At 32.8% G+C, this 16356-nt stretch overlaps 1 protein-coding gene across 4 annotated transcripts in view; it reads right to left on the reverse strand.

The window, feature by feature from the left end:
• The window catches only part of LOC110032327, a 79818-nt gene extending 65729 nt beyond the window's left edge, over nucleotides 1-14089 (reverse strand). Inside the window, exons 1-4 of one of the 4 annotated variants that reach the window (XM_020735918.1) lie at nucleotides 13974-14089; nucleotides 11365-11676; nucleotides 3158-3346; nucleotides 2815-2898 (exon numbers count right to left, since the gene is read on the reverse strand). In XM_020735918.1, the coding sequence (XP_020591577.1) occupies nucleotides 2815-2898; nucleotides 3158-3346; nucleotides 11365-11676 (585 nt within the window). In that variant the 5' untranslated portion in view covers nucleotides 13974-14089. Of the gene's footprint in view, nucleotides 1-2814; nucleotides 2899-3157; nucleotides 3347-11364; nucleotides 11677-13512; nucleotides 13595-13620; nucleotides 13747-13973 lie in introns of those variants that run through there. The other 3 variants (XM_020735917.1, XM_020735919.1, XM_020735920.1) reach the window with 3 other exon arrangements.
• Between the last annotated feature and the right edge of the window lie 2267 nt (nucleotides 14090-16356).

Here is a 16356-nt window from a genome sequence, read left to right on the forward strand (position 1 = left end):
TGCAATTATAGACCATTAGGGGAAGTTCTGGCGGCAAGTAGGGTTGTAATCAAGCCGAGTCAAATTGAGTATATCATAGTTCAGACTGGGTATGGTATGATTATAAGTTGTCATGTTCGGCTTGAGCCTTTATCGAGCTTTTATATATTATTCAAGCTTGACTTGTTTAAAATTTTCAATGTTTAAACTTGATTTGTTCATGACAAGTGAACAAGTATTTAAACGAGCTAATAAACGAGTTAAAATTCAAATATTTATCTAAAATGATTTTATAAATATGATAGCACTTATTAATTTATCGATTATAAATTCTATTAAAATGAAAGGTATGTCATGAACAATGATCATATGTGATGTAATCTCTCATATTTTAGCATAATCATATTTTCAAGTTTGCACTCAACTCCCACATTCAAATGTAAGTGTTAGTTTTCCTATAGTGATATGCAATTGTACTTTTCTAGCTTTTTTTGACAATTTTATAGATGTCTTTCATATTGAGTCATTGTATCATCCTTATTCTTAATCATACATAACTTACAATAATTGTGTTGCGCCTTCATAACTTGCAATATGCCCAAATCTTTTTAGGTCTAACGCTGTCTTTCTTAACATAAGTCAAATCTAAAACATCTAGTCTTCTAATCGAATCATCAGATGATCGACGTTTAATGTGACCAACCATCTAAGAAGACTCTCTCTAATTTTGTCTATCACTGGAGCTACACCAACCCTATCACGGATATGTTCATTTTGCATTTTGTCTCAAAGTGTAAAGCCACTCATCCACCTAATCATTCTCATCTCAGCAACACTTAGTTTTATGCTTCTCTTTTAAAAACCAACATTCAGCGTCATAGAGCATTACAAGTCTCACCACCATCTTATAAAATTTTCCTTTCAGTCTAAGCGGTACTTTTCTATCACACAATAGGCCCGAAGCATTCCCAATAGACCCGAAGCATTCCAAAGGTTTTAAAAATTGTGAACATAATCAACTATGTTCATCTTTAGTTTATTTAACCTCCAAGCTTTTAAAAATTATTCAAACTTATTTATTTACTGATTTGAATGAACATGGTCAACTCTAAATTGAGCCGAGTTCGAGTTGTTCATTGAGTGCATTGTTTCATTACAGCCCCAGTGACAAGAGACCTGCGGGAGAAGTTTCGGCGGCTAAAGGCCTGCAGGGAGAACTTCCGGAGGTGAGGATAGGACCTGACGGCTATGATAAGATGCCCGGGATCTGATAGCATGTAGGTTTTGAACATTGAGCATCATATATTATTGATATGAAATGGGAGATATAAATACATCTTACGTGAATCCTAAAATAGGAAATGCATAACACATATATCTCCAACATTACAATTAATCAATTCTTAATAATTACCCTGAGATAAAAGGAAAGACATAAAATAGAAAATACATAAAATAAAAAATAACATGAAATAAAATAAATAAATACTAATAATTTCTAACAGTAAGCCATCGCACCTTCCCAGATGTAAGAATTGATGAATGATTTTAAGTTGAAAAAAAAATAATAGGCTTGTAAAACAAGAAAAATTTTGCAATATTCAACCATCAATCAATTCCAAAAATCATGCCCATTATTGCAAAAATCAAGCCGTCTTAATTTCTCTGAGATTTTTTCCTTCACTAGATAGCTAGAATTGTCGGTATGCCCTACTGTGTTTCCAGACCATCTACCTTACTCCTCTCCCTATTTTAATTTAATTTGCATTATGTTATTTCCATTTGGAGGAGGTTGAAAATATGTATTTAATACCTAGTAATTTATACTTATTACTCCTCACTTGGCTCTTGGCGGATCCTCCTTAAGCCACCTTACTTGCCTAAGAAAATATATTTTGGCTCTTTTATTAATAAAAAAAAAAGAAAGAAAGAATTGAGATCATTCACTTGTGTGTTTTTATGTGTTTCTTTATTTTTAACAATTTCCTATTCCCTTTCTTCTAGGACAAGATTGCCATAAGTGCCTCACCTTAAAAAAATGAGAAAAATGTAAGCCATTTGAACAATTGCCCCTGCTCTTAAGCCATTTTGTGTGTGGCATGTATGTTTGCAACCAAGAAAGAGAAGTGAGATGGCGAGTTGTTGTCGGTTTCAAATGATATTCAAAAGTTGGAGAAAAAAGAAAAAAGAAAAATAGAGGGCCTATATGAAACTTTCATATCAAAAGATAAGTTGTATGAACCTTCTCTTAATATTTTTCTTAATTTAAAGGGAAAAAAAAAGGAGAAATTAATAGAGGGTATTTAAAAATATAGAACTAACCCCCGTCAAACCTTACGATCGTAAATATAATTTATGTAAAGAGATATTAAGAGCTCCTTAGAGGGGCTAAAATTAGAAAACATAAAAACATTATCTCATGCATGATTTTAGCTAGAACCATGTGGTATGGAAGGATCAACATGCCCGCTTCCCTTCAAGTGGCGCCAACTTTCTCACAAATGTATTGCATTCATTTTCTTCACTCCATTTATCTCAATTCTTGTCTTCAGAGAAATCAGTTTAAAGATCCAATTAGGCTTGGAAATTAATTGAATCTTGAGTTTCTAAGCTAACCAACATCAAGTTCAAATTGGATACTAATTGGCCAGATCCAAATCTGGCATTCCTATCTGGATGATATGCCACTGTGTGACTGAGTTTTACTGCCATTTTTCACAAATGTTCTGTCAAGAAACTAAGAGAATATTTCATTATTGCAGGTTAGAGAAGGAACTACTATCAACTACCACACACACTTAAAAGAAACATGTATGTCAGAAAAGTTGACTATACCTCTAGCCCTCCTGGAAAACAAAAGGAAAGAAGATCCTTGTACTTCAGTGGTAGAGGCTTGTCCGGAGGATATACAAATAGAACCTGAAAATCACAACATTGAACTTATAAGAAAATAAATACCATTATTGCCTTCAAGACAATGATGTAAAAAGAAAATATTATGCGTACAGAATAATCAAAACCAAATTTGTAAGAAGATAACTGAAAAATCATCTCTTTCAACAAAAAATAAAAAAGAAAACAAATATCAGCAACCTAATCCATTACTGAGAAAATTTAAAAAGAAAAAAAAATATATCCAATTCAACTCTTTATAAGGGTTACATGAATGATAAAGAACCTGTGGCTCAATATTGATATCAGCTTCAACTTTTTCTTCACCTTTCAGCGTAGTTTTTGATATCTTTGTCCCGTTAATCTTTCTTCCCAATGCCACCTTCTCAAGAGCCTTGAGATCGGCATTAGGATGTAGCCCTACAACAACCATGCTCTCAAATAGCCTTGTCGGTTCTTTGACAGATTTTTGATCCTATCAGATGCAAACATTTTGCCAGTATATTAACCATCAGAAGTACAAATGCCAGCAGAAATTTTCAGCAAAATGAGATGTCGGAATATATCTGGTGATAAGGATTTCAGTGCACATATTTTTGTGTAGAAGTAAAAAAAAAAAGAAACAAAAAGGAAAAATAAGAAATAGCATTTAACAGTAAGAAAATAATTCTTCTAGTGATACACAATTCTATATTATCTTCCCACCATATTTCATCATACACCTCAAATTGCCTTTAGCAAGCAAAATAGGCATCCATATAAATAAGCAAATCAACCCTTCAAACAGTGCCTTAGGTATCATCAGCCTTAGGTATCAGCATTAAACATCTCTTAGTTCAAGCTAACAAATATAGAGCCAACATAAGTACAACAATGTAAACAAGGTAATACTTGGCAATCAATCATAGTATTTAGGGTCCACATGCCCACTTCCCGGTTTATCTTTCTTCTTCACCAAAGGGGAAGGGTAAGTAACAACAGTCACCTTTGACGGGGAGGTTGGGGAAGCCATTTCCATGCCGCTCCCTGATCCCGAGAGAATATAGTTGTGTAAAATTTATATAAGTTTGACTCCGCTATGTAACGTTGTCAAAAGCTTGATGCAATATTTATAATTAAGAAATTTAAACAATTAATGTTGTGATTCTACGCAAGTATACGTATCGTTATCAAGTAATAAAGGACTTTCTATTTAAGCAAATATCGATTCCACGGGTAAGATTTAAATTTGAAGTGATAAATTCACTAGGAAATTCACAGAAAGACAGAAAGTAAAACGAAATTACTAAAACGAAATTACTGTCACTAATTTCGAATGTTGAGATATTATCAAAACTAAATTATTTAACTATGAGCAAAACTAAAGTGCGAAGTTTAAACAGTAACTATCAAACTACTAAACTATATTTATGTGATTAAGATTTCTTATGTGAAAAAGCATATTTTCCACTACAATGGGATTTTGGTAAAATGAGATGAGATAAATGGTTTTAATATATATTGTGTCAAATATAAACAGTTTTAATTCTCTACTCTGATACTGTTATAAAAAATCATTAGCTAATCTCAGATTTAGTCCCTAAATCCGTGATTAAGCTAGGAGGATACTGGCTCCCACTTCCCTTCACCTGAAGACTAATTATCGCTTTAGTTTTTAAACACTAAGACCGAATTGGGGTTTTTAGTCTGTCACCCTAAAATCTCCAATTCTACACCCAACAACGTATATTTCCCTATTTATTTGCACTTAATTCTATGAACAAAATACTCCTTCATAGAATCAAATGTGATCCTCACTTTGTTATATAACTCATACTCCATTTCCCGGATAATATGTTTCACAACACATTTTAACAATTCAATTGGCCAGATCGAAAGTAAATTAAGTTCGGAATTAAAAAATCATCATAATTTATTTTATATTTTAATATTGGCACATCCATATTATCTCTTCATTTCACCATAGCTCAGAGTATGGAGAAAAATAAAAAAAAACTACTCAGACTTCATGAGAAAGATACAACAAAACACAAATTTCATATATAAAAGAAGGTTCATACAACACTAATAAACAAACAACACTTATCTGAAACTCTTTCTCAAAGCAAATCCCCAGTAGCCTCTCTTAGGAAATGTAGGAAGAAGAAATCTCTCACTTTTCTCCTTCTCCAACACTCTCAGAGAAGAATTCACACTTAATCTCACCACAAAAACTTTAAGCTCTTAAAGAAAAATCACTAATAGACTCTTGAATGGTGGTGCAATGAAGATGGAAAAAGTGTATGGAGGTGAGGTGTGGCGAAAATGAACAAGAAGGAATGAAGAGGAGCACCTTTTCTGATCAATTTCGGCCCCAAATAGAGCCTAGAGTCGATTCTCCAATAAGTACAGTCAAAAACTCTTAAAAAAGCGTCAAAATTCGTCTAATCTTCTAGAAACAGGGTCTAAACTGACATTGGTGTCATCGGCACCAGTGGTCTGTATTTAATATCCATGCTCTTTGTCAAACGGTTCGGCGCTGAGTAAAATCCATCGTCCGTTCTGTAAGTCTGCGCCGTCGGAGCTGAGTATTTCTTCAAAAACATCATTTTGACTCCAAATTTCATCATTTTTGCTTCTTTTTTGCTGCACGTCCTAAAAATCAACTTGTAAGAAAACATCAAAATATCTTTCATTAAAGCGTAATATCAGTAAAAATGAGTATAAAATATGGGTCTAAAAATACGTATATTTTTTATATATCACTCCCCTCCTATTAGGATTCCTCTTGGTTGCCTCCTTTTGGAATCAATTGCTCATCTTGCAGCCATGCCCCCTGCATACTTCTATGTTGCTCCCCTTCTATTGGGATTCCTCTTGGTCGCCTCTTTTTGGAATCAATTGCTCTTTTTTCTTGCAGCCATGTCCCCTTAACAATACTATTCAACTTCGCTTGAACCACACTAATAGAGTGAGAATTTCACAGTAAACTATGCAACGAACTACACCAATAGAATGTAAGGGTCCGTTTGGGGCAGCTTATTTGGTGCGGTGGTGTTTTCAAAACGCGTTTGACCTGTTTGGGTAAACTGCATTTTGGCAGCTTATGTGTTTTCAAAACGCTAAAAACAGTGTTTTCATACCGCACCTGTCTAGGTGCGGTGGTAGCTTTCCGGCTGCGATCTAGCTTTTTAAAAAGAATAAAAATTTGTAATAGCTGCCGCATCTAGCTTATCAGCAGATTATTTTTAATCAGCTTATCAGCAGATTATTCAATAAGCTGCAGCTGCCCCAAACAGACTCTAAGAGTCTATTATGACAACACCTTTAACAGCTATCCCTATTTCCTTTGTCATCAAGGCTTTGGTTTTCATGCTCAATGCCTACATCACTACACCTTTGCAAGGGCCCACACCATTTCCATCACCTTTTCTTCAGCCCATACAACCTAATTGCCTATAAATATCCCTTTCTACCTTCAAAATGGATATTTTGATTTTATTTAGACTTTAACTCTTTTGTGACTACAAATGACTTTAGTGTAAGATTTCTGAGAGCTAGTATTACTTCTTCACCATTTTGAACAAATAAAGCTCCTCTCCTCTCTAAGATGAAATTGGCCAAAAAGCTCAACCCACTTAAAGCTTTTGTATACTCTTCTTTCCCGTTTCCTTTCTCAAAAAATTTTGTAGGACAAACATCAGCTGAACTATCGATAGAGTGACCCAATTTAAAGTCTAACCCTCCATTCTTCTCTACTTTCTAAATTTGGGGGAACATAGGTCACATCAATTTCATACACACCTGAGAATCACTTCCATATTTGCAGATAGAAATAGTTTTATATTTAAATGTTTTTTATTATCCTTTTAACACTGATTTTATAAATAAGAATCCATGATGAACATTTAAATTATTATTGAAAATTAATGAATGAAATTATTTGCTGCCAATTGAGTACTATCTAGATTATATTTGCTATTGTGAGAATCATTTTAAGTTGTGTGTACAGATTTTCCTCTTCCCCATCCAATGACATTTCTATAATAATTATTATTGAGTGTTAATTCAAGTGTTAACTCCTTTTTGCACAACCATTTTGCATTTAGTTTACTTATGTTAAGCATCATTTACCCTTCTTTACACACCAGAACAACCAAAATGTATATTTTATTAACTTAAAATCATTTATTATTCTTTTCCTTTAAATTTTACCATGCATCCATCTTAACATTTTAATCTTTGACACACTCAACTTTGGCATGTAAACTACATAAGTTTTAATTCACCCTATAGCTTAATAAATCATTTGTTAAATTATAGAACACTCATTCTAACATTTTGATAACACAAAATGATCACACTTGACTTCAATTTAGTTATTCATCACCATCACCTATGTCACACCATATATAAGATGACATTATGAGTTAAATTTATCCATTTTTTTTTTATTTCTTTGATGTATTTGTGTCATTTCTTCTTTTTGACTCATGCGATATTATATAATGTGTGTTAGAGCTATTAGGTAACAAGATCATAATATTCCTATAAATAGTAAATATGCCCCCATTTAGACATCATAATTGATGAGTGTTATTTTTCGCATACTATGGGATTTTTGCCCAATATCAAGAAAGGGAATTGAGTTGTGTGATGTTTCCTCTTACTCTAAGAGTGTCGTAATAAAGTTAATTCTCCTGTTCTTTAGTAAAATCTTTTTTACCAACCCCTTTTCACATCTAGCTGACTCTAACAATTCTTTCGTTTCAAAATATGTTGTAGAATTGTACCTACAACAAGAAACAAAGCTATCCATTTCCAAAATCAAGACATTCATGGAAGCAATCATAAATCTTTTCAATAATAGTTAGTCACTAATTGCCACAACGAGCCTCCTATAGCCCAAGTTTCTTATTTGCTACAAACTGGAGCATCATTTATTTAATTATAAAAAACAAACATAATCTAGACAAGATAAATAAAAAGAAATTAAAAAATATGAACAATAATAATGACACCGTTATAGGATTCATAAAAGATGTAAGATAGAATTTAGTAGGTAGAAGTAGTAAAATGAAAGAGGAAGAGGATATGTGAAATCGACGAGTTCGAAAAGAGATTGAAGTCATACGGCTACTAACCAATCCGAAAAATGTGGATCAAACAATGAAATGACGAAGTAAGGACGTCAAGGTGGATCCACCACATGCTCTCTTCAAGATAGAGATTCACCACTCGAAAAAAAAAAATCTACAGCTCTCCAAATAAGAGAAAATAAATGAAAAAAGTCTCCTAATAACGTAAACAAAAAACAAAAGTATTTAAAACAAAAATTAACAACATATAAATAGATCCCGACAAAAATAACCCTAATCATATTTCATGTAATAAAAAGAGGTACATAAGTCTGGCGGCAGCAAACAAGCAAGAAAGTCCTGCTACAGACCTCCACAAGCCAAAATCTCATCCCAATTCTCACCCCACATACGCAGGCAAATCACTAGGATCTGCTCCGCATAAGAAAATATACCAAATTATTTATATATTTAAATCAACTGTTAAATGTCTTTTTTTCATTTAACCAGCACCAAAAAATAGGCAACTAGATAATTTAGCAGATAAATTAGTGCCCAAAGTGATAAGTCACTACATTTCTATCCCAAAGTGACAACTCTAATGATCCTTTCCACTGAAATTGTCTTATATGAGCTTTTAAAATTCTATCTCCTTATATGAATTTTTTACAGCCCTTTCCCCTGCTAGCATTATCAAAAGCAAACCATTCCATGTGCTTTTTTTGTCTTTGAAACCAGATGAGAGACTCCATCAGCCATAATTACTATCCTTATAATAAAAATTCACTCAAATAATTTTGGGAGATTTACAAACATACCACACAATTCTTAGGTATTTACATATCTAACACCTAAGCTTCAATATTTATTTATATAAGTATCTTAATCACATCAAAACATATAAATTAAAAAGTGTATTTTAATATAGAAAAGTAAATGTTAGTTGTAATTTTGATGTGATTAAAAGATTTATGTGTTACAAATCAAGGTGCCTAAGAATTGTGTGGTATGTACGTAAATCCTCCAATATCTTTATAAGACAAGCTAATTTAATATTATTCTTATAAACTTTACAAAGGCAAATTTACTTTCTAATTAAATAAAAATTAGCAATTGTTACGGTTACTACACAGTTGTTTCATGCATACTATGACAGGGCTTTCAAAGTGTTACAATATTTAAACTAACACATATATTAACTTATTCGTAGTAGGAATGTTCAAAAATTATTATTATAATACTTCATTACTACTAAGGATACCATCCTTTATTGTTATCATCTCTTGCTTATATATAAGCACATATTTGTTTATACCAATATAACAATTCAGTAAAGATAAATCTATTTCCATTTCCCTCCATTCTAACATGGTATTAGTATGACTCTACCTGTGCCACCGAACCACCTCTAAATTCTAATGCATATTTAGCATAAATCTACTCATCTGTCTTCATCCATCACAGATTAACCTCCTCTCAAAGCTTTAATCTCCATTGCTAAACACTGGCACATTTAGCCTCATCTATTTCCTGCAAATCTATACACCCTTGTGATCTCTTATGTTCTACAACAAAGACTACATTGGTGCCTTTTGTCCTTAGCAGCATTAATGGTCTATATTAATACTCTCCGTCGGCACTACTGACTATCTCTAGCATTACTCTTTGTCAACAATATTATTGATATCTCTGTCCAAGGATCTTAACTCTGTCTTTTCTAACATGGATCTCATTGCAAATGCTTTGAATCTAATTCACACTACTATCTATTGAATAAATCTATCGCACTCCTCTTGTGACGCTCATAATCTCTACACAAGAAAAGGGGCATTTACATACAAACCACTCAATTCCTATGAGTTTACATAACTAGCACCTAAACTTTACTTTTTTACTTTTATATCACTCAAATCTTCATGTAAAATTAAAAATACCACCATTTAAATTTTAAAATGTGCAATGCACTTTTTCGTGCATAGATAAGAAGGCATGTAAAAATTAAACTTCAGGAGTTAAATATGTAAATACATTAGAATTCAGTGTCTAAATATTCCCCAAAAAAAATTAGACTATTTTATCTCTACTCATTATTATTTTTAAACTCAAGTTGATATTTCATATATGGCCTACGGTTTGCAAAGGAGTTGACGCAAGAGCTCGCGCCTCTCGCCTCCTGCCTCCTGTCTCCCGGGATCCCACGATCATTGGATCAAAGCACGACATAATCCCTTCCCACTACAGTCCCAATAGTGGGATTTTCGCAAAAATGGATGTCGTCTGATTGCTAGATTTTGTAATCTCATAAAATCGTCACTATCGTAATCGCGGGATGGATAACCGCCTAATCTCCAATCCTATTTGCAACTTTAGCAATAATTTTTGTACTTTCTAGCTTATTTCTTATTTCTTTATTTCTAATTAGAGTTATTTTCTACTAGGAAGGTATTTATGTCTTGTTTTTTGTTTTTTTTTTAATTTTAACTTTGTTTTGTGTAATTTAGGGATTATAATATATGTTTTTTGCCTAAAGAGTATTGTATCATCTTCTTTTTGCAAGTGGTGTGTCTATAGCTTGTCCAGAAACTGGTGGTGGAACCCCCTAGTTGGTTTTCCATTAAACCCATTGTTTTTAAGCAAGACAGCCATCGAATTGCTTCGATTTGCTATCCAACAGGAAATTTTGTCATTTACTCTTTAGTTCCTCGTCCTATAACCTTCCTAACACATTTTCTAACCATACCACATAGATTATTTGCCCTAATTCGGTGTCAAGAATATTACCATATCTAACTTATCACATGTGTTTGCTTATTTATAATAAGAATATATTTTATTTCTTATTATAATATTTTCTTGTTATTAAGGATATTCTCATTTATTCTATTTTCATCTATTATTCTCATCTCTTGCCTATATATAGGGTATATGCATATATGTGCATGTACTAGCATGACAATTTACTAAAATATATTCTTCTTAATTCCATCCTTCTTATCTGAAGCAATGTGAAAATAGAAGCTTAAAGATCTATCCAAATGAAATCTAATTTTCCATCAACTATAAGATCACCCTACAAACTTCAAATCAAGAATAACTAATTAAGTACATTTCCTAATTAAAATCAAAAAGTATGGTTGAAGGGTATTGATTACAATGTCTAGATAAAAGCATAGCACTCATCTTATCACCAAATATATGGAGGCCTGATTTCTAATGGAAAATCAAAGAGGGTGAATATATGAGAACTTTAAAATCATAATTTGATGTAAGCATTAATGTAATCTAGAAAGAAAGAAAAAAGAAATGAAGAAAGAATTAAGAATTGAAGGAAAAAAAAGAATGCCTCAATGACAAGCCATGAGAAAAGGGTCTTCAAAAGAAAGAATTAAAGAGAGAAAATAAAAATAAGAAAGCATCAATGAAAAGGCCATGATACCAAGGTTTGCAACTGAAATCTCGCCCATTGGCGCTTCTGGGTGGTAAGAATTTCTGGATTATATGCTCCCTTCTTCGCTTGAGGGGGAGGTGAAAAGCCTTTCAGCACTTTAGCAACATGACGTTGTAGTTTCTGAAGTTGGCTGTTGCTATTCTCATCTTTAGAAGAATATATAACAGATGGACGTGGGGATCGAACATTTGAAGCTGAAGCTGAAGAGGTTAAAGGATTCACAAATTCGTCAGTTGTATGGAGGAAAAAAGAAGCACCCCATCTAAGACTTCCAGAGTCTTCACTCTTCTCCATGCTCATCTATACAAAAGCAAGAAAAAAAATTAAGAAAAATAAATTTCATAAAGTTAAGGGTGATAGGTAATAAAGTATAAGTATTAGGACAATGAGCCAACGACACTTACCAATCACAAGCAAAATTTGCTAAAAATTACAAAATAAATAGACCAAATTTGACCATTTTTTTTTGCATCTAAATTGATTAAACGTAAGTGTTAACCATAAAAAATGGAAGCCCAAAGAAAAATACCCCACAACCGGAAGAATTGAAAATCTCCTTCCAGTTTAATCTATATCTAAATTTTAAGGTTCAATTTTTATAAATTGATCATCAAGGCATGTTTAAGACATACAAATTTAAGAAGTAAATGTATCATTTCCATTAACATGCAGAATATTAAAATAGAAGAAAAAATGAATAACAAAAAAAATCATGAATTGCCTCAGTCACTGGCATCATACTCATACATTTCTGCCGATAACAATGATAGTGAGACTAAAAGAATGGTGATACCTATCATCATGCTCGGGTTCAGGGGTAATACTTTACCACAAAACAAGGATCCTATGAATGAAATTTTCCTATAATTTTCTTATAGAAATTTTAGAAATTCTCAAATAATTATACAAGTAATTTAACCAATGAGCTCAGAAGAATAAAGAATATCTTCATCTCTCTTGGGATCATATGAACCAAAACTAATATTTCATAGCATTAGATTTCATTTATCAAGTCTTCACAAGACTGCTACAACAACAACAACAAGTCTTTATCCACTAAGTGGGGTCGGCTACATGAATCTTTTTTCTCCACTGTGTAATATTGAGTATCATATTTTCATTTAATCCTAATAAATTAAGACCATTTTTATATAATATGCCCAAATCTTTATAAGTCTGCCTCTACCTTTCTTAATGTAAGTCAAATCCAAAACATCTACTCTCCTAATAGGGTCATCATAAGACCGCTACAAGAAAAGCAATAAAATTTACCCATCCAATCAGCGGTGTGTTGAATGTCATAGAAAAGCATATTTATCCTTGGAACTAATACAAGCATTCACTTTCTATTTATGCTACCTTAATTACAGTCAAGCACAACAAAAAAAAAGAAAGCGCCAACATGGAAGTCCAATTGTGCAGCTTTTCAATTTGCTTGGGCTTCATTTTGGTTAGTCGCATTAGAAATGCACTTTAAACTAATATAAAGTGTGGCCAATAAGTTTTTAAGGGAAACTTAAAATGAAGTTTATTTCACCATCTTTACTTCAAAACAATCACCAAAAGTTGTTTTGCAAGTGAAAACTTCATTTTTACAATGTTCACAACAACTTTTCAGCAAACCAAGCAGCCCCTGAATACAATTCCAGTCCTCTAAGAAGGATTAATATCAGTAGCTTGGTCCTTTCAGTTTCCATGAGTGGATTTAAGCTCGCAGGCTAAATACACTAGTGAGGACTAATCTAGGAGATTCATTTCAAATACATCAATAAATTCATTGTGAGAGTGTTTATAACAGATCTTCAGCGATCTGTCGCAGGGCTTGCGCTAGTCCTATTCAGCAGTGCACATTAGTCCAATTTTCTAGGCCAAAATAAGTCAATCTTAACACAATCCAAACAACAAATTCATGAGTAGCTTTCATTGAATCCACTCATACAAACTAATCAAATCCAATCAAGCTAAATATTATTTCCAACAAACAATTTCATCAACTCAAAGAGACACAAGTGCTCGATCAAATCAAACCAAAGCTTTAAAAAAGCCAAAAAAAAAAAAAACTGCCTTTGGTTAATCTAAACTGCCTTTGGTTAATCTAACAAACAAAGAAAGGACATCGGATTCCCGTAAACAGACCTCAGAAATCCCTCAAGGTTAAACTTTAAATCTCTTCGACCATTATCATAGCAATCAAAGATAGGATAACGAAAGGAAAAGAGAAAAAGACCAAAACCTTCCCCATACCGTTTACAAACAAAAAACGAAGATTGATCTCCGAGACTGTTTTCAGTAAACCGGCACTTGCTGCAGCTAAGGTGGATAACCAATTAGAGAAAAAGGGATGGAGAAAGTATCCACCATTGAATCTATAGAAAAAAAGGTTAGCAATAGCATGGCAAAGCGGTGACCTTACCTCCATATTGCTAAAAACGACAAACACGTAAATCCCCCCGCGTCTTATAAAATAATTGCCAGATCATTGTGAATGCTTCCAACGATATTACATTGGTAAAAGCTTAGGGCAAAAACAGATGGATTAACTCTTTATGATAATTGGAGAGAATAGTACAAAATTACTTCAGTGAAACTATTCTTACCAGTAGGTGGCGGATTAAAGTTGCAGCGCGAGTGGAAGACCGGTAAAGGTTGGGAAATGATAGCAGCTCGTGGGCGGCAAACGCGGAGCAGAACTGAACGACTACGGGACTTTAAGCCCGCAAATTTACCTGGCTCCGAGGGCGCGCATATGCACGGAAGCTGTACGTGCGTACTCTACTTATACATTTATGTGGTAGCTGAAGTCTTTATTTTGTGATTATTGTAGTGGAATTAGAATTATTTTAGGTTATTTTAAGTTATTGAAGAGAAACTCATATATTGCACTTTAATAATCCTGAAATAACATCGCAGAGATTATTTCAAAGTTATTGAAGTGTGATATATGGGTTTCTCTTCAATAACACCGAAATAACATCCACGGTTCGGAGTTATTGAAGTGGAATATATGGAAATAATCCCAAAATAACATCCGCGATGTTAATTCGAGGTTATTGAAGTGAAATATATAGGTTTCTCTTCAATAACCCCGAAATAATATCTGTGGTTTCACTTCAATAACTCAGAAATAATCTTCGCGATGTAGCACGCGTGACAGCATATTATTAGATTCTGCGCATAGAGCTACATCCGGAGTCTAGACAAAAAATTTTTCCCATATGCTCACAGTGTTATCAATATCTTAATTTTCTTATTTAAGATATAGAAGTTTATTATTTATATGGGCCATTTACATGCATCCCACGAAATTCTTAGTATTTACTTATCTAACAATCAGTTTACTTTTTATATTTGTACCACCCAATCTTTCATATCACCTCGACTATTATCATTTTAATTTTGAAAATACGAAATACACCGTTCATGCATAGAGAATGTGACATGTATGTAAAAATTATATGTTTAGACAATAGATATGTAACTATATAAGATTGAGAGTTTATGTATGTAAAACTTCCTATATTTATTTATAACACCTCAAACTTATTAATAGATCAGTAATAATCATAATCTTCCATCCTCAACCCTTTTCTCTTTATGTAGTCCACACATCTCCCAATTTCATACATACCCTTCTCTCTTAGAGTATTTCTCCAATAGTCACAACATGGAACCCCCAAAGGGTGAGAATGCTTCCCACACAAAATCTTTTTTATATTGCAGGTGCCATGTGGAACTGAATATTTCTTAGTTGGGAAAACAATATGATTCCAACCTCCCAACTCTTACTTTTGTTCGTCATTGATGCCTCCAATGGTAAATTCTCTTGAATTATTTTTATATTGAGTAAAGAGTCAAAATAGTCTCCGACTATTTTTATTTTGTCGCTCTAGTATCACAATTTATAAAACTGTCGAAATAGTCTCCAGACTCTTTAAATTAGGGCTAAAGTTTCCCCCATGAAAGGCTATTAGAACTCAATTTTAAAATAGTATGAGAATATTTTGGCACTTCTATGAACTATGGGATTAAAACGACCGCATATAAGTATTAGACTATTTTGGCACTCTACTCTTTTTATATTAAAAATTGAGCTACATTTGTTAATGTAAACTTCTCTAAGTTTGTAGTTTATGATAGTTTTATTTTGATTAGTCGCTACTAGGGCCGAGAATCTAGCTCAAATTTTGTTAATCGCTCGAAAATTATTTCAAATTTAAGCTCGAATTGAAAAATATGAGTCGAGGCAAAAGCTAAAGCATTGAATTGGATCGATCAGATTGACATTTGTATTATTAATTACCCATTTAATATAATGAGATGATGGATACATGAACTGTGGATGGAAGTTTAATTGTATAAGATAGGCTAAAATGATTGATGCAATATCATTAATACAAGTCTTTCATAGGTTTGCTACTAGATCATAGAGTTGGCTTCATTAATTTTATTTGTATTTTAGTCATGTATTTTATTTCATGTATATCTTTTTATTTTCATGCATATTTATTTCCCTCCATCTTCATATATTTCTTGTATTTTGAAACGAGTTATAACTTCATGTAAAGGTATTGCTTGTCATGCAAAACCATACATAAGTCAATTGATGTTGTGTTAGAGCCTCCTATATTTTAATGAGGGGATACATGTTAGGAAGATTTATGTACATACCACTCAGGTTTTATATATTTACATATCTAAAACCTAAACTTAAATTTTTACATATATGTCACTTTGTCTATGCATGAAATGGTATATTTAACCTTTTAAAAGTTCAAATAGTTGTATTGTTTATGTGATGTGAAAGATTTGTGTGATATAATTGTAAAAAATAAATGTTGGATGTTATATATGTAAATACATACGAGTTGGATGGTATGCAACTAAATGCCTCTATGAATTGAAGTTATTTCTTGTGTCGATGGAAAAACTAATGTCTATGGAGCAAGCAGCGTCCGTACAACAGACGCGATTTATCGGAAG

The sequence above is a fragment of the Phalaenopsis equestris genome, unplaced genomic scaffold (assembly GCF_001263595.1).
Source record: "Phalaenopsis equestris unplaced genomic scaffold, ASM126359v1 Scaffold000921, whole genome shotgun sequence".
NCBI lineage: Eukaryota > Viridiplantae > Streptophyta > Magnoliopsida > Asparagales > Orchidaceae > Phalaenopsis > Phalaenopsis equestris.